Here is a 20,531-nt window from a genome sequence, read left to right as displayed (position 1 = left end):
GGTTTGTAAAGATCTATCGTATATATCCCAAATGTACAACTTTGTCCTCCTATTGTGACCCCGCTCTACCCCGGGGCCTTGGTTTGTGTAAGGTGGAATGAACATTATGTCATAAAGCTGTGCTGTAAGTTGGCCCAGTGGTTCTGGAGAAGATTTTTAAATGACCCCATCGTAATTTTGCATTTTTGTGATTATTTCCCATTTCGAGCGAGCATGGCCCATCATTTGAATAAACTTGAACCCCCTTTATCCAGGAATGGTTTGCGTCATGATTGTTTGAAATTAGCCCAGTGGTTCTTACCCAATATATTTACTAATTCTTTTTCATTCCAATCAAAATTGTCTCCACTTCAAGAACGGCGTGCCACTTCATTAGAACAAATTTGAATCCTCTTTCGCATGAATGTTGTGTGACATGTTGGCTGAAATTAGCTTTGCGGTTTTTGAGAAGTCAAAATTGTTTAAAGTTTACGGAAGGACGGACAGACTGACGCCGAACAGTGTGATAAGAATGTCGCACTTGAGCTTTCAGCTCACTTAAGAGTACCGCAAACGGTACAATATACGCCCGTCGGACAGTGAGCCTTTGACTAAATATCAGGGCAATATATGTATCCGTAATGCAAAAAAGCCTGGAAAACTGTCTGACCTAATTTTAGTCCAAAAGTAGGTCAAGGATGGACCAATCCAGCTGAAATGCAAACTGAACTTGTATCCCTCTGAGATGAAGCCTTAGACTAAATATCAGAGCAATATCTGTAATGAAAAACAAAAAGCCCACAAAACTTTTTGACCTAATGTTTTCCAAAAAGTAGGTCAATGAATGACCAATCCCGCTGAAATGCAAACTGAACTTGTATTCCTTCAAGAGGAAGCCTCTGACTAAATGTCAGGGCAATATCTGTATCAATAATGAAAAAAAGTCCGGAAAACTGTCTGACCTATTTTTAGTCAAAAAGTAGGTCAAGAATGGACCAATCAAGCTGAAATGCAAACTGATCTTTTATTCCTCCAAGAGGAAGCCTTTGACTAAATATCAGGGCAATATCTGTATCTGTAATGGAAAAAAAAGACCAGAAAACTGTTTGACTTATTTTTCCAAAAAGAAGGTCAAGGATGGACCAATCCAGCTGAAATGTAAACTGCACTTGTATTCCTCTGAGAGGAAGCCTATGACTAAATATCAGGGTAATATCTGTATCCGTAATTAAAAAAAGACCGGAAAACTGTTTGACCTATTTTTAGCTTAAAATTCAGCCATGGATGGACCAATCCTGCTGAAATGCAAACTGAACTTTTATTCCTCCAAGAGAAAGCCTCCGACTAAATTTCAGGGCAATATCTGTATCCATAATGAAAAAAAAACCCGGAAAACTATTTCACCTGCTTTTAGTCCTAACGTAGGTCACGGAAGGACGGACTAATCCAGCTGAAATGCAAACTGTATTTGTATTTCTCTGAAAGGAATCTTATGTGTAAATTTCAGGGCAATATCTGTATCTGTGACGAAAAAAGTCCGGAAAACTGTTTGACCTACTTATAGCTATAAATTAGGTCAACGACAAACCAATTCAGCTGAAATGCAAATTCATTCTTACAATTCTTGAGGGAGATATTGTGACTAAATTTCAAAGTTGTACATGCATCCGTTACGGAAAAAAGTCCGAAAAACATTACCCGTGATTGACGGACAGCCAGCCAGACGCACGGACAGCGCCATAACATAATACGTCCCGTCTAATGACGGGCGTGTAAAAAGATAAAACTGTATAAAGTGATTGACCATGAATCTCCTAAAGGACTATCTTTTATGATCAATATATAAAACGACAATATTATAAAGAAACTACATATATATACATTATGTTTGTATATTTCATGTCCAAGAAACCCATCACGCAGAGAAGACAATACAAATATAAAACTTTATTTAAAAGAAAATATAACTATGATTCATTGAGGTTTTAGCTGGCGCGTTTTAACACAGTTGAAGTACACACCTTACTTACTATCTTATATACAACACTTAGATTAGATGCATGTACGTCATTATTGTTTAACCCTTGATATTCCTGAGTAGATCTGACAATAAATCCAGAGATGTGATAACTAAAATAAACAAAATCATTTTAAAGTGACATTATCTGCCAAGCCCAAGTTTGCCTATTGTGACCACGATATCTACAACAGCTCAACAGTTCATAAAATCAACACTGACAAAGAGCTATACATCTTGCAATCTTTTTTTTTTGATTTTGACGTCAGAGTATGTTTTCCTTATACAGCAAAATGAAATTTTTTTAATGTCCTGGTTGACAGAAAACGCCCCTTGAAAACAGCTGTGACTTAACAGTAGGCAAAACGTGACGAAAGAATATTTGAAAACCTAAGTACCAAGGATTTATTTACGTTTAAACAATAAAAGAAAAAAAAATCTTAATCCATTATAAACACATGTACAGGCCAGAGGAACATAATATTTCAGATTCTTAGAATAAAAATATGACGCTGGAAGTATTACAGGATGTTTTATTCTTAAATAACCCTGACAGCATAAAATCAACATATATTCCCACGTTTAGTCAATAGTAATTTTACTTTCTTAGTATTCCATAAAAGTCTCTCTCTCTCTCTCTCTCTCTCTCTCTCTCTCTCTCTCTCTCTCTTACCAAAGTTTTTGTTATTATATCAGTTGTTTTTGAATAACTAAATATACCCTAAATTATTACAGGAAGTCCAGTGAAAACACATCATTAATCAAGGGTATCCGAGGACACTAGTATGCACTGTCTTAAATTAGGGAAATGGGTTGTCTCGGCACATAGTATCATCAGGGGCAATGTGTGCCGACGGACGACAATAGGTCTGTAGCTCTCTGGGGACGTTCGGTTTCAATATTTTCCAAGGGAGCTACCGATCGTGAATTAATGGTCTCCTTAATTGTTACTCTCTTTAAACAAATTGATGCACACATTAATTTCGTTTACAAAATCGTTGTAAATATTCAAAAATATCTTCAACTCAGTTCAAGAGATTATCAAATTCGTCATACCAAGCTGTAATAAATTTTTGCGAGCAATAATTTCATCAGATTGATGCTCGCATCAAATCAAATATTGCTCTCATCAATTTAATGAATGCGCACATCTATTCAATTGATAATAGCAACATTTGACGCGCATCAATTCAATGGATGAAAGCAGTTAAAATTGATTTAAGGTCCGCATCCATTATATTATTACGCGCAGTAATTGAATGAATGAGATGTTCAACTGATTAATGATATAATCAATTATTTGTGTTTATTTTGATTTGGCACTCCATAGCCCCATTTGAAGTGACGACCTAGATTTGAGACTATGGAAAAATATACACGAACTATCAGTTTCGTATCAGCCGACATCATAGGTATCTATGATTCAGGATATTGTGTAAATATTGAATTAATTGATAACAGAATTTTAATTGAAGCAAATATTCTTTTACAAACCATGGTCACGTGACAAAGGAAAACGGATGAATGATGAAACTGTTCTTCCTGTGTGTTTCCTGTCATATTTCAGGATTTTCAAGTCTTAAACCAAGAATATTCTGTACTTCCTCGACCATGTAGATTAAATAACAAACTGACTAGTAACCGTTACAACAACTGTATTAAGTACTTTATAATTCGAAAACAAAGGGGGGGGGGGGGTACCGGCGATTTCCGAATCCTCTTTTTCGTCAGTGATGGAAATTGCTCCATGTCTAAACTGATTTATATCCCCGTAATACAAGGTCGGTTATTTTAAAAGAAGGCAAAACTATATTACGCAAAATCGTAGTTTTGCTGCGGTGTCATAGAGCAAGACAATTAAGCAATTATTGTATTTTGGGGGTGTGTGTGGTCAAATTTAATTTCACCAGGACATCCCAATATCAATTAGAATAAAGCCACACAGAATTAATTAATATTTCTTTAATCATACATTACAATTGTAAGTTTCGAGATTGAAAATGACAAATAAAAAAATATGGAAGTAGTCATTGTTATCATTTCACAAAATATCGCCAAATTTACACGTGCCACTGACTGTAACTGTATGACTCTCCCTCCAAATCAGTACTCGTGTATGAACTGTATGTCAATTCTGACAGGATGCTTGAAAAGTCAGCCACACCATACGTTCACTGAAGGAAAAGAAAATGTCGACGTATTAACGATATATAGTCTACAAAATGAATCTTCACACAGTGATTTCTTTACACACCAGCCTGTAGATCAAAGAAAACCGAAGGCCCATGAGTCATATCGCTCACCTGAACTACTGACTTCCCCAAGTCTATTATTACACCCTAATTATGTCCATTCCCTCTTGTGTGCCCCCCCCCCCCCCCTCGAACCCCTGGACTACGATGTGATGGAAATCGTGTCTACACTTCATGAGAATGCTTTCATGTCAATTGGAAAAAAACTATAGAGCTACTATTGTTGTTCTTGAGAAGAGTTTATGACGTTTTCCTATTCATTACCATGTAAAATTAAAAAGTCTTATAGTGGCATACATGTACTTTTTAAAGATGCGTTCACGATAATACAGAAATGAAGAACTATTTTGAAAGCTTGAAATTCCGTGTATACAGGGTTAGTGCTCCTGATTTCACCCATTCAGTTGGTACGGCTCCGAATTAATGCGGCATAGATTTTATTTTCGACAATTTAGTGTGTATTCACACTTTAAACTGTAATGAAACAAACGTAGGAATCGAAATCAATTTATCCCATTCTGTCTGTGGAGCAAGTACTTCCTGTTTGTTGCACCCTTTAGATCTCCCGGGATCACGTGATTAATTAGGGTATAAAAGCAGCGACATCAGAGCTCTTAGTCAGTTCCAGATTGAAGTCGACCAGAGTTAGTCCTGTGTACAGTTTAGGTGAGAAATCAAATTTGGTTAACAAGTCTTACGTACCTGTATAAGGCTTTCGAGACTTTGTTGTTTTTATTACGAAAGGTGTGAATGCTATTTCACTTAGTTAGGAAGCGCACGCGCTCCAGGACTGAGTAGGATATTTGTACATATTTTTAATTAAAATACTTGATTGAGAGCTTTATCATTTATTAATTATTCCTCAAATTGCTCAGACAGAGCAACCGAATCTTCGAACCCAGAAACGTTACAGTATGATACACTTTAATCTGTAAGCCTTACACTAGAAATGTCTTAATCGAGAAATTTCACACTTTAATCTGCAAAGTTTACATATTCATCTGTAAATTTTACATCTCATTCTGTGAACTTTACATTTCAATCTGTAAAGGTTATCAGATAATTTGTAAACATTGTGATACGTAAATATCAGTCTGCCAGCGTGAAGCGTTGTAATTCACACCCTCCTGCATTCTTAGAAATGTTGATTCTTTTATTTTCATTTCTGTCGGAATTCCTCATTGAAACAGATAGTACTATATACATAACGACTTGTTCACATCATCATCGTATTATCAGGAAATCATTACAATTCTTAGATATATTGAAGGCATGTAAACTGTATGACTATATAATCGTTCGTTTTCTATATTTTTGTTGATTTTCAACGATGCTTGAAAATTGATAAACAGTTTATACCAGTAAAATGTTTATGAAAGCTGCCGCTATTTTTATTTTGTGAACACGTGGTTAGTTGTATTTGTTTACAATTAGCTATTTTTAATTTTGTTCAAGACATGCGCAATTGTGCCTTATGATAATTCCCTCGCTAGCGCATGCGCATTCTTAAATCCAATTTGTAAACAGAAATTTATCGACTAACATGAAGATAAGTGAAAAAAACCAACCAACTTTTATTTCATTCAATTGGAATGTTACATATCTTATTTTGTACTTTCGTAAGTTAATCAAGTTACGCGCCGCATTGTCTTCAGCTAGTGCATGGTGTCACCACCATTATTTTGATTTTCGAGACTAACGTTTGCTAAAGCGGAGGCGGATATAGAAAAATGTATCAGAAATACATTTAAATTACAAGTATGCTATTATAAATTATCAAATAGTTGAAGATGATACTGTAGGTGGCATTACGTATTTAATTCTTGCGTAACAGAGATAATATTTTTATCCGAGGAGTCCTTTTTTTATTAGTAACATTGCAAAAGCGATTGTAAGTAAGTGTATCTTTTTTTTTATCATACATATCAATTTTACCTGTAATAATCAAAAACGAATCTATACATGTTCAGTATTACTTGGTGGAATCAAGGTTTTTATTTGTGTATGTCTCTGTACTATATGAAATCAGTAATTCCAAACTGAATTTTAGTGAAGATGGCTTCGATATTATCCTTTTGATGAGATTGACATTTTCATCTTTATAATCAATAAACAAACCTCAACCTCAGACACTGCCTTACTATCCCATAAATGATAGGATGAACATTTCGGGGAAAAGGATGTTACACTTTCGAAGATTTGATAAAGAAACCTTTGATAATTTTTTGTTTAGATGACGTCAGGGAAAATGTCCATTTGTAGGATGGTACATGTAGTAACGTCAGGGGGAACATTTGTAAACATAGGTCAAGTTTGATCTAACGAAGGATTGTGGTTGTTATTTTTCATGAAAATTTGTAAAACACCAACACGCTTTATAGTTTTCATTCCTATGTCGATTTGATATATCCTTGTGAGCTCGAAATAAAGGACATCACAGAGTCGTCCACTTCTGCTTCATACTTAGATATTTTATTGAAAGTAGACATTAACGGCAAACTGACAACTCACCTGTATGACAAACGGGATGATTTCAGGTTCTCCATCGTCAACTTCCCACATTTATGTGGCAATATTCCATTATCACCTGCATATGGTGTTTATATATCTCAACTGATTCGATATGCAAGAGCTTGTTCTGGGTATAGTCAGTTTTTAAATCGAGGTAAGCTACTGACAAACAAGTTGATGGTACAGGGATTTCAACAGTCTCGATTGAAGTCAGCATTTCGCAAATTCTATGGTCGTTATAACGATCTAGTTCGTCAATACAACCTCGCATTGGATCAAATGCTGTCTGACGTGTTTCATACCGATTGTTAAGCTGTTCTTGGCACACTGATTTTGACTGCGGATAACTCCTTTTACCTGATCAGGATATAGGGCTCAAGGCGGGTGTGACTGGTCGACAGGGGATGCTTACTCCTCCTAGGCACCTGATCCCACCTCTGGTGTGTCCAGGGACCCGTGTTTGCCCAACTATCTATTTTGTATTGATTGTAGGAGTTATGAGATTGATCACTGTTCGTTATCTTCACCTTGCATTCAGTTTATAGTTTGTGAATCTCATAGTTACGTGTAGTTGCCTTAATTTCCAAGGAAACGTCGATAAACTTAACGAATTTCGAAACAGACGAAGTAAAAGTTAAGTTATTGGTAAAAATATCCAATTACTCGGACTTATCCTCCACTCAAATATGTTGAACTCGTAAATTCATAGCAAAGTGTTGACCAAACTTACCTAGGTGATGCTTTCAAACTCAGTGGATGAAGGGCGAAGTGTCTAGGATATTCGCACACATCCTTTGCAAGTAATGACCTAAGTAACGTCTGATTGTTCACCAAGTTCAATGTGTTTGCTGTATATGGAAGTTCCATTGTGTGGATCCGTCTACCTAGATAAAGATAAGAAGTTTAGTCAGTGATTATTTGTTAATGTATTTCCGTTACTAGCTATAGGTTAAATGAAATACGCATAATGACCAATGTCATAGCAGTGATGGAACGCCTATGTTACGAAACCTTGACTATTTGGGTCTAGTCCGAATGACCCGAAACTTTCACTTTTAATTCTGGAACAGCAACTACATCGCTTAACGTATTCGTTTAAACGCAGCTATCAATGATTGACCTCAGAGCCTTTCGAAGCGAACATCCTAACCGACAGGCTACATTTATTCTATTTATGACATATATGGCAGGAGTGGATCCAGGAATTGCGGTCAGGGGATGGAAATTCCTGGATTTTACAGATTTTATAAGTCTTGAAATATGTCTCCTATTTAGTATTGTTTTCTACGATTTACCTTAAATCCGCCAGTGAATGGAGTTACAGCTGTTACCCACCCCCTTATTTGGTTGAACAATTTCGAACAGACATTTTCAATTTTTGACGTCAATTAATTTGTCTTGGGCGGAAAAGAAACAAACTTGGTCTCGCAACCCTATTTTTAAAAGTTTCTGGATCCGCTACTGCTAAAGTTTCCAGTCGCTGTTGTACCCTGGTTAGGACACTCGCTCTGCAACCAAGACATGCCTTGTTCTGCAGACGCATCGAACAGAACGCGCTTAGAATAGGCAGTATAGTAAAGGTTACGGGTCTTTCGTATGATTGCTTATTACATACTTTTCACTGCTACTGTATTGAGAGTGATGCATAGGTCAATATTCAATTTATTTGCATCTGGTGAGGTATCTGTAGAGTAAATGATTTTCGCAGATGCGTAAAACTAAAAAAAGACAATAAGTAAACACACGTAAACATTAATTCAATACACACGTTTTCCTAGACACATAACTGTAGAATTGCTGCAAGATTCACAAAGCAGGAAGTGGAGTTGAATTACCCTGACCTTTTTATGACAGATATATTAAAACCCGTCATAAATTACATCTCACAATAGAAATGAAGCTACAGAAACCGATTTCCTGTCTTCTTGTTAAAGTTTTCTAAGCACATTCCTCTTACATTCATAGTTTTATTCGTGACAGATGTATCTGTTACTATCAAAAGACTTTCATGGTAACCACTAATTTACATAATTTAATTACTCTACAATTTCTAATATATGTCTTTGAATTTAGACTATTATTATACATATATAATTATAAGGTTTGTTACAGAAGGTGTACTGAAATATATAGCTTGATTGTCCCACCATTAATAAGCTTAATTACCATAGACAACCATTGGTAAATCCAATATGAAAGGTGAGGATAACGAACAGTGATCAATCTCATCTGTTCAATGATTAATCGATTTTGTCGGGGGATCATACCACAACAGATGCTTTCTGATCTTTTAATTAGTAAAACTGAAAAAGGGACCATCCTCTATGACACATTTTATATTTTGGGGTAAACTTCAATTCTTATCCCAAGTAAAAGGATATGTTTTTACAAAGATAAAAGTACAGATAATTGTATTACCCGTTACATTGCCTCTACGTCGCCTGTCGTTCCATACGCAGGTGTATCCGCCATTGTTATTGAAGCATGTTGATCTCACAGGGCACAGATCAAAAGCACATTCGTCCATATCACGCTCACAGCTTTTTCCTATGTAGCCTGCGTGGCAGTGACAAAGGTACCCGTACGGCTCCGAGGCGCAAGTTCCATTATTCAAACAAGGACTGGATGCACAATAATCGGTTTCGTCACAGTTTCTACCCATGAAACCACGATTGCACGAACACATATAATTTGTATCATTATTAAAACAGAATCCCCTGTTGTTACAAGGATTGATATGACAATAATTATACGACTCACAGTTCATTCCTGTCCATTGTGCCGTGCAAGAACATGAATATGATGTATTGTGGTTGATACAAAGGCCATTGTTCAAGCATGGCAAATTATAACAATAATCACGTGTTTCGCATTGTGTTCCTATCCAGCCTCGCGGACATTCACACGTAAAATTTCCTTGTATATTTCTACACACCCCACCATGAAGGCACGGAGAGGAGTGACAGAAATTGAAGTTTTCACATTTATCACCATACCAATCTTCAGTGCATTGACACTGAGAAGATACGTCAGTATTCATGCAAGTGCCATTATTGAAACAGGATGTGAAAGCACAGTAATCTCTCTCCGCGCATGTATGACCCGTCCATCCATAAGAACAATTACAGACCACTCCAACACCAGTTTCTGTACAAGATCCATTATTTTGACATGGTGAACTTATACAGGGATGGTACTCACACGAATAGGCCGTGTTCGTGTTTATACAAACTTCCAAAGGACCACAAGGATTATTGTAACAGTAGTTTCGCTGCTGACAGGTAGACCCCGTCCAGTGGATCGAGCAATTGCATACAGGCCCGACCTCAGTATCAGCACACCGTCCTCCGTTTGAGCAGGGGAAAGTAGAACAATCAGCGCAATGATATCCTTTTAATGTGTTGATACACGTAGTGTTTCTCGGACAAGGGTCACTGGAGCATTCGTCGACATCTTCCTCGCAATATAAACCAGTCCATTCTTTTGAACATAAACAGTGATAAGAGCCATAAGTATTGAGACAAGTTGCGCCATTTTTGCACGGAGTAGTTGAACATTCGTCAATATCGGTGTTGCAATACCGCCCGGTGAATCTATTGATGCATGTACAGAAGAAAGTTTCTTCAAGGTCTATGCAGGTAGCGTTGTTTTTGCATGGTTCTAATGTGCACGATTTGATGTGACTTTCACAGTGTCTGCCTGTCCAGGAATCTTCACAAATACAGGTGTAGTTTCCTTCAGAATTTATACACTTTCCATGAACTCCACAAGGGAAATACTTGCATTCGTTCACATCTCGCTGACAAGAATCACCTTCCCAGAAGTCAGAACAAATGCAGGAAAAACTGTTTATGCCATCTATGCAGGTTCCATCATTTTCACAAGGGATTGATATACATTCATTAATGTTTTCTTCACAGTTCAACCCTCTCCAACCATGTTCGCATATACAGGTGTGATTCCCCACATTGTTAATGCAATACCCATGCCCGTTACAAGCGGTTTTGTTTAAACACTCATTGACATCATTTTCGCATAGTCGGCCTTCCCATTCGTTCGGACACTTACATTCAGGAACTGTTGTAATGTTAATATCGTCTGAAGAATTTTCCGGTTTGAATAAAGATATTGGGTCAAGAATGTCTACATTTCGCACAAGTTTAGGTTGACAGATACCACCATTTTCACAGGAGATATTCTGACACGGATCAGGAATGCCACATCTTTTACCAACCCATCCTTTACTGCACTCACAATGATATGTTGAATATCGCGCAGTACATATCCCATTGTAGCTACAAGTCTGATTTTCACACGCATCAATTTGACAATTATTACCCGTCCATCGTGAATCACAAATACAGTGGAAGGAATCTAGGTTATTTTGACAAGTCCCGTGATCTCCACAAGGAGAACTGTGACAATGATCAGAAATATTGCAGAAACGACCCATCCAACCTACAGAACAAGAACAGTGAAAATCGGACTCATTTTGATAACAATGTCCATGCTTATTGCAAGGGTTATCCAAGAGACAGATATTTCTCTCCGAACAGTTTTTACCGGTCCACATGTTTGGACAAATACATAGATAGTCCACTGACGTTGATATACACGTCCCATTATTATGACATGAATTCCAGTAACAAAAGTCCGTCTCATTACACTGACTTCCTGTGTAACCCGACCTGCAGGTACAGTTGAAATCATTGAATGAATATTGACAGATTCCATGACTTCCACAGGGATCACCATAGCAGTAGTCAATATCAGAACAGTTGGGACCAATCCAACCTTTTTCACAGATGCATTTAAACCCTGTATTAGAATTATTGCATAAACCGTGCTCTCCACACGGGTTATTGAAGCAATGATTCACCATTTCACAGTGGACTCCACTTAATCCATCTGGACAGCCACAAATATATCCATCTTCTTTTTCCTTACAAACACGTGGTGATGTACAAGAGTCAGATTTACAATAATTAGACACATTGCATGTTTTGCCTAAATGGTGTTTTTCACAGAAGCAAAAGAAATCCGTCTGGCCGACAAAACAGGTTCCGTGCTGAGAGCAGCTGATGTTGTGACAATAATCAAAGCGTTCACAGTCCAGACCAGACCAGGCTTCTTCACATTCACAAAGATAACCTTTTGAATTATTTTCTGGGAAACACTTGCCATGATTATTACAGGACGAAGAACTGCATTGTCTTTTATATATAACTGTTGAGTTGTGGGAAGGGGGAGTGTACACGGTCGATGGGAAAACCGATACAGTGTTGGGAAAATGAATGCACGTATGTCCCAAACATTTTTCGCATTGATCCCCATAATATCCGGAAGGACAAATACAAAAGCTCCTGTTGCCGGATACATTGTATTGACATGTCGCACCATTTTGGCAAGTGTGATTGAGGCAACTGTCATATTCACAATCCTTACCAATATAACCTTGGCTACAATTACAAGTGTAATCGTCATGTGTATTCATACACCTTCCATGTTGATAGCAAGTAGTATTATAGCAATGATCACGTGACTCACAGTCTTTACCGATGTATCCGGCGTTGCATATACATGTGTATGTGAATTGTTTGTTAGAGCATTGTCCTCGATTTGAGCAGTTCACATTGTAGCAATAGTCACGAATTTCACAGTCATTACCTTTGAATCCCGCGTGACAAGTGCAACTATGGTTCTTTTCTATAGTATGGCAAATACCATTACCGATGCAATTCCGTCCACAGTAGTCATATTCGCCACAAGTTCTCCCGAAAAAATAATCCACGCATTTGCATCGATATGCTGTGGGTGTATTTGTACAAATTCCCGAATTTTGGCAAGGGTTGCTGGAGCAATAGTCCTGAATTTCGCAATATGGACCATTATAACCTTTTGGGCAATAACAGATATAGCTTTTGTCAACATTAATGCAAGTAGAATTATGTTGACAATTGTTGTTTCTACAGAAGTCTCTGACCGAGCAGTCAGTCCCAGAGTAGCCTGTATCACACGTACACACTGCCTTATGGTGTTGGACACTACACGCTCCATGGTTATTACACGTGATGCCGGAACACGTGTGCGCCGTTAAAGTTTCACAGTTTGTACCAGTAGTTCCGTTCTTACACTGACACTGGTAACTCCCTATTTTGTTGATACACTCTCCACCATTACAAGGCTCCAGTAAACATTCATCCTCATCAATTTGACACTTCAGACCGTACACGGAGGGAGGACAGGTACAATGAAAACTACCAACAGTGTTTGTACAGTTACCACGATTGCAGAAATTGCGTGTAGAACATTCATTTATATCTTGGTCACAGTTGACGCCACGCCAACCTTTAAAAGAAATTGGTGCAACTGGTTAGGAATTCAAAATCTCAGTTTGAAAGACAGAGTAGTTAGCATTGCAATAATTCACACACACACACACACACACACACACACACACACACACACACACACACACACACACACACACACAGATATATAGATATATATATATATATATATATATATACATGTATATATATATATATATATATATATATATATATATATATATATATATATTGTAGAATTACTTTAATTTTCATATGAATTTTTTTGCTGTTGAATCTTTTTTGAAAAAAAATATAATTTACCCATTTTACAGTAGGTATGACCGTTAATTGTACACTTGTTTGGGTTACCCGGGCAGTGCTCTGTACAGTGTGTCCCATAATATCCCTCGGAACAGTAGGCCTTGTATGTTATTGTTATACTATTGGAATGTAAAAAAAAAGTTCTTAATTGAATGAAAGTTCAATGAAAAAGATGAAGATAATAAACATTAATCAATTTCATAATCCTACAAAGAATAAGAAATAAAGAACAGGGCAAAGACGGACCCCTTGAAAGATCAAGTGTGTAGGAGGAAACACCCCCTGTTGACTGATCACACTTTCTACCTTTAAATATATCAGTAGTGTGATCAACAGTATTCTGTCTACATTTAACGTTTGATGAATCCCTATAGAAGTATAAAATGTATCAAGAAATATTATGTAAATTAGAATTGCGTGCAAATCGTACATGTGCATTCCTTTGTAAATTTCTTGTATTTCGGGAAAATTCTGAAACTGAACGACTCAGAGACACAGCAAACTAAGAACTCATTTTAATATGACAAACGGGATCATTTCAGTTTTTCCATCGTCAACTTCCAATATTCATGTAGCAGTATTCAATTATCACCTGCATATAGTGATTCTCAGCTGATTCGATACACAAAAGCTTGTTCTGCTTATGATCATTTTAAAATCGAAGTAGGCTAAATACTGACAAGTCGATATTACAAGGGTTTCAACAGTATCGTTAAAAGTCAGCATTTCGCAAATTCGTTATAACGATCTAGTTTGCCAATACAACCTGTCATTACCTCAAATGCTGTCTGACGTGTTTCATACCCATTGTTAGGCTGTTTTGGCACACTATTTCTGACTACGGATTACTCCGTTTACCTGATGAAGATATAGGACTCATGGTGAATTTGATTGGTCGACAGGGGATGGTTACTCCTTTTAAGTGCTTGATTACACCTCTGGCATATCCAGGAATCCGTGTTTGCCCAAGTTTCTATTTTATATTCCTTGTAGGCGTTATGAGATTGATCACCGTTCATTATTTTCACCATTTCTTTATGTACTTTGTTGTTAAAGATTGAATATTACATGGCGAGTATGTGAGCTTGTTTGGTGTAAAACAAACCTGAACTGATTCCTGTCAATAACGAAAGACGATGTTAGTCGTTTCTGTCTCCAATTCTGAGAAAGTATATTGTCTCCAATTCTTAGATGATAATTTGGAAACTCCGTCCTGTAGATTACGGGTTGTGATGAAGACTGCCTGTCTTTCACTGTGATATCGATCCTACCCCATGATCCATGCTGTACATAATGTTAACAAATAATATAGATAACACAACACATTTTTATAAGTATCTTACCTTAGTAAAATAACAGAAATATATAGAGTTGGTATTAAATTCGATATATTCGTGTTTCAAACACTTTGAAATACAGATATAAAATAATTAATTCGAGCTAAATAGATCCTCTTTAGAAGGCGCCATCAGCAATTACTCCATATTGCTATCAAATAAATGCATCATGTACGAATATGTTTTGGAAAATGTATTTCATGGATTCCAAAAATGAAGATTCGATCTTGATATAATATTCAACTGATTTCTTATTAACACACATATCATGATTCAATGCTTTGCGTTGTGTACGATAAGCAAATATGCAGACATGTCTATTTTTCATCAACCTGACAATATTTTCTATCATGCATCCGAATCTTTAAAACCATTGCTAAATCATCAGATAATAGAAACATCTATTTACTTTAACCGAAATCCTTTGTTCAGGGTTCATATACATAAGCAAGTAAACTCCTCACCCATTCGTCCACTTCTACCAGTAGAGGGTTGGTTGCGTTTCCTATTCTGGATCCAAGTATCACATCCTCTCGTTTCATGTCGACAGTCGTTGTAACGGAATTGTCACACATATTGGAGTCATTTCTTAAAACACTACCAAATATATAGAAAAAAGGTTTAATGTATTTTTGTTTCACCTCATCCACGAAACATAGTTGTATCCGAATTTGCAAATCAAACAAGGACTTTTTATATCAAGGACTTTGTTTTTACCTTGAGAATCGTCAAAGTGTGCGTCCATTCCACACTACCAGTGTCATTAGAGTATTGAATACCAAAACGATTTTTGTGATTTATGTTTAGAAAAACAATATATAGAAAATTGTGAAGTATTGAAATTGAACTTCTTGGGGGGGGGGGGGGGGGTACAATGATGTTTTACGAATTACAAAGAGAGAATTTGAATGGCATAATACATAATCTCGTTGTATTAAAACGATGTTGATATAATTATTTAAAACAGATTACAACTGTTATCTTTTTTAAATGACTACAGCTCTCCCTATCTCCAGCCATTTCTTGCCGTTTTCCATAGACATATTTCAAGCCGAATACATACTATCACCATGAACCATGGCGGAGCCTATAGACAAACAAAGAAAAACTGGGAGGCAATATTAATATATATAGCAATGTTTATCTTGTTCTACTTTTAATCTTTTAGTCTCCTTGACTCATTTACTAATCTAGAAACCAGGTTTCTAATTCATCCCAAGATTCACTGCCTCTATTATTGAAAGAGTGCAATGACTCCTAGAAAGCTAATCCTTTATGACTCTTTGGTTTTTTTTCTATCTAATTCACGAATTCAGTATCCGAGGTCACGCACACACACACACGCGCGCACGCACGTACACACTCATGCACACACATACACAAACATGGCGACTGATACCTTAGGATATACTGTACACTGCATAAGATTAAGATTTGTTCTATCTTTACTCCTTTTAAAATATTGACTACTGTGAAAGATAAACTTCAGACGTAATTTAACACGGCATAATCGAAGGTGGATTCAACAGAATTCAGAAATATTCATATCTTGTGCTTAGTCATCCCAACAATTACCACAATTACTTTTTTAATTACCACTAGGATTGTGGACACAAGTGCTATGATGTTGATGCTAAAAAGGGTGAAGATAATGAAAAGTGAACAATCTCAATCTACCAACTCAACTTTATGACAAACGATTTCAGCTTCTCCATCGTCAACTTTCCATAATTATATAGCAATATCCCATCATCACCTGTATATGATGTGCATGTCTCATCAGATTCGATACACAAGAGCTTGTTCTGCAGATCGTCCGTATTTGTTTTGTTTTTTTTGTTTTTTTTGGAAAAATTGAAGTAGGCGGCTGACAAACAAGTTGGTGATATAGAAATTTCAACAGTTCCGTTTGAAGTCAGCATTTCGCCAATTTCATGGGCGTTATAACGATCTAATCTACTAATACAACCTGTCATTGGGTAAAGTGCTGTTTGACGTGTTTCAAATCTAACTGCGGATTACTCTTTTTACCTAATCAAGAAATAGGACTCAAAGCGGGTGTGGCCGGTCGACAGGTGATGCTTACTCCTCCTAGTCAAGGGGCTGTGCTTGTCATTCTCTTATTTCTGTTTTATTTATAGTAGTTCTGAGATTGATCAATGTTTGTTATCATCACCTTTTCTTTCTCTGTTGACAAAATCCAAATTGTGAAATTATCAGGTTTTTCTGTTAACCTTTTATTATGGATATAGATGCATTTTCACTTTCTCTATCGATTGAATACGTAAATAACTGAAATAAATCTCAAAGGGATGGTTCTAGTAAAAGAAAAAAAAATCAACATCTGTGCATATCGGGAAATCTCTGTAATAAAAATCAGAATACTCATACATATTTTTTCTTAATTCTATCTGATAATGAAATGTTTTTCAGAAAATTCTTGTATTTCACAAGACCTCTCGTATTGATATTTAAGGACAATTTTACTGAGCTTAAATTTAATTCCTTATTTTCGAGTGTCCAAAGTTTCGTAAACTTAAGTTTCTTATGGTGTATTTTCACCTTGCAAACTTTTCCAAAATATCACACCACTATCAACAGAATGAGAAGTTAAATTTCCTATGTAATTTGTACTGTTATATAAAACTTACGTTGTAAGACATATAGTCAGAATTGGTCGACACAACGCACTGCACTGAGTGCCATTCAAGCCTTGACAACAAGCTCCTCCCTGAATCTTATTTCCGATATTTCGGATTTCACTGACATCGAAGAAGAACGTTGTTTTACAAGATATCATCTGCCAAATATAAAAAGAAATTGATCATAGAGAAGAGTCAATGCTTCTCAAAAATAGTTACGAAAACCTAACGTACCATTTGAAGAACATTTGCGAGGTTTAATTCATAATGTGTTTACAAGTGCGTATCTCAAAATATCGGATGAGAATCTCATAAATTTGACTTCATCATATTTTATATGCGTGAGAATTGTTAACGCTGGATTAATGTAACATTAAAGTTACTAGTTAGACAAAACTTTCTAATGTTTTTCAATGTACCATGGAAGAGATTTGCGAGATTAAATTTTTGAAATCGTTGTTTGACGGATAAGTAATTAACATTTTAGAACACAAATAATGAGAAACACTATGAGGTGCAAATGCTGAAAATTTACACCGTCACCCCCAGACCCAAGCTGTACATGTTATATCAAATACACGAATTTTCTTTCACGACTAAAGGTGACCCGTTGCCCTAACATTTTATTTAATGCCTCATTTAAACACCTAGTAAGAACCATGATTCACTCTCAAAAGCGAATACAATGTCTAAATTATTCCATACGATTTTTGTGATTTTTCCGGAATGATAAAAAAAGGTGTTTTGTTTGCAAATATATGACAATCTATAGTCCAAATTTGGCTGAGATTTAATACATGATATGAATATCTAAATGATTCAGGTAGACGTTATAATGTGTTAGAAAAAACTGTTTATGAAAATAAAAAGTCATTTTTTTAGTATTATTTTAAATCTACGGATAAAATTTTCAAAAACATGTCAATTAGAAACAAAAGATGCATTGGACAAAGATCTTTTTAATGAAATGACCAAACTTAAGATATATGGCTGTACTTTAAATTTGAAACAGCGATAGAGAAAAAGAACTGATCTTGACCAAAATTTATAAACATTACTAAAATAATCATATTGCTGCTAATTGTATGCACATTTCATCAAGAAATTAGCTTCCTTAATAAAATCATTTAATTTGTAAACCATTTGACATCAAGGAAATGTAGTTTTCTGATTACAATATGTTCTCGGTTACTACTTTTTTATAATTTGGATCGGGCTTCGTTCAAATTTGAAAAATCGAAATAATTCTGAATTTTGACCATTTCGTTTCAGTTTCTTTAAAAATATATATTTCTTCGATAAATCTGTTAATTAATTGACATGTGTTTTGAAGATTCTTCATACATTTTAAAAATATTAACAGATAACGTTTTCAATTTTTATAAATACATGCATGTTTTTATTTGTAAAATTAAAACGTTTATCGGAGTCGTTTAGACATGTTTATCAAAGATATTCATGTCATATCATATCCATATCATGTATCAAATACCAGCATAACGCTGGCTTTAATATCTCATATTTGCAAACAAAACATGTTTTTTTATTATCCCGGAAAAATCACAAAAAATATCAATATAAAATAATTGAAAGCTTGTCTCTTTCAATGGTAAAGTCATACTTCACAAAAAATGTTTAAATTAGTCAATATATACACTTTTGGTGTTCCTTAAGGAGACACTCTACATCGTCATAATGCACCGTGGACCATCGTGACCATGGTGAAAAGATTCAGTAATGCAGGGGTTCTAGATTTTTGAAGCGATCGGTCTATTTTTCTCAAAAATAACATAAATGAGAGTTTTCTTTGTCTAACACATATCGCACGGAACGCACAGAAGTATTAAGAAACAGAATATGCCCCCTACTTTGAATGAAAGTAGTTACTTTTCTCAAATACTCGTGTTTAATATCGAGTACCTACGAAACTTCGCACGGATGTTTGCTTCATGAGCTGAATTCTAGGTTTGAATTAATTTGAGAAAGAACCATGGTAATCTGTCACAAGAATATAAAAAGACATTCTCATTTATGTTGTTTTTGAAAAAAAAATTAAAAAAAATAGACCGATCGCTTCAAAAATCTAGAACCGCTGCGTTACTGAATCTTGTCACCATGGTCACGATGGTACACGGTGTAATGGTTGAATTTCTTTTCAAATATGGATCAAAATATGACTATCAGCAATATCTGAGTACCTCGTCGACTACTGAACTGTAGATCGAGTCCAGCTAGGGTTTAACCCCCCCCCCCCCCCCCCGATTGTTTTGTACTAAGACTGCATTGTTTGATTAAATAAAGTAAATTTGAAAGTTTTTGATTTCAAAATACTGCTGTACATATCCTCCATGTTTCCTTCATATCAAATTTATCATACATCCTTAACAGTGATTCAAATATCTCTCTGATCAAAACTGCCCCGTGGAGATCCGGGTTAGAATGGGTCCTCAGTACACCTTACTCGTCGTAAGAGGCGACTAGATGTGGCGGTCCTTCAGATGAGACTGCAAAAACCGAGGTCCAGTGTCACAGCAGGTGTGGCACGATAAAGATCCCTCCCTGCTCAATGGCCATAAGCACCGAGCATAGGCCTGGAATTTACAGCCCTTCAGCGGTAATGGAGACGTCTCCATATGAGTAATAATATATTAAGAGAGGTAACTCTGGATGTCATTCTTTTGTCATGCTTATGGAATTCTCACCACCCAGTTATGAGCGTGTCGAACAATATGGCAAGCAAAGTGAACAAAAACTCGGTGCATTTATACAGTATCATGATGTGAGCATTTGTTCCGAAATGAAAGAAGAAATGTTGATGTAAATTTTCAGGCGGACAAGTTGAATATACCTTAAACGACTGCAATGATACAACAAAAATGAATTCAGTACATTACCTGTATCTGGGCGAGACACAAGGCGGCGGTGAAGAAAACACAGGGCAGAAACCCCATCTTCACACTTCCTGTTTTCATCACTACTTTCATAGTTTGTGGATTTACCGGGCAATGTGTGTGAGGTCAGAGATAACAATTATCGGGATGATGCATACTCATGTCTCAGTCATTGAAGACCATTAGACAATGCTATGTGGAATGTTTAGTCTAACAATGCTTGAATTCATTTATATAATAGACACCAGA

The 20,531-nt window shown here is 36.1% G+C and overlaps 1 protein-coding gene across 1 annotated transcript; it reads right to left on the bottom strand.

Annotated features, from left to right (window-relative positions):
• Window positions 1–3,943: 3,943 nt before the first annotated feature.
• LOC125656760 (neurogenic locus notch homolog protein 1-like) lies at window positions 3,944–20,365 on the bottom strand. Its single transcript, XM_056143139.1, has 8 exons — window positions 20,286–20,365; window positions 17,401–17,549; window positions 15,214–15,346; window positions 14,518–14,696; window positions 13,413–13,531; window positions 9,178–13,107; window positions 7,490–7,643; window positions 3,944–4,170 (listed from the first exon to the last, which is right to left on the bottom strand). Exons 1-8 carry the CDS (start codon window positions 20,361–20,363, stop codon window positions 4,125–4,127), a joined length of 4,788 nt encoding a protein of 1,595 aa, XP_055999114.1. The 5' UTR covers window positions 20,364–20,365; the 3' UTR covers window positions 3,944–4,124.
• Window positions 20,366–20,531: the final 166 nt, after the last annotated feature.

Source organism: Ostrea edulis, chromosome 7 (assembly GCF_947568905.1).
Source record: "Ostrea edulis chromosome 7, xbOstEdul1.1, whole genome shotgun sequence".
Classification (NCBI taxonomy): Eukaryota; Metazoa; Mollusca; class Bivalvia; order Ostreida; family Ostreidae; genus Ostrea; species Ostrea edulis.
Note: the sequence above shows the minus strand (reverse complement) of the source record. Positions and strands in the feature narration are given on the sequence as shown.

Excerpts from the sequence above, each read along its gene's own strand:
- LOC125656760 (XM_056143139.1), bottom strand. The coding sequence starts at position 20,363 with ATGAAAACAGGAAGTGTGAAGATGGGGTTTCTGCCCTGTGTTTTCTTC. Across the intron at positions 17,550-20,285 it reads TGTGTCTCGCCCAGATACAG|ATGATATCTTGTAAAACAAC; the intron begins GTAATGTACTGA and ends TATATTTGGCAG. Across the intron at positions 4,171-7,489 it reads AGTTTGAAAGCATCACCTAG|TGAACGTATGGTGTGGCTGA; the intron begins GTAAGTTTGGTC and ends CTTTTCCTTCAG.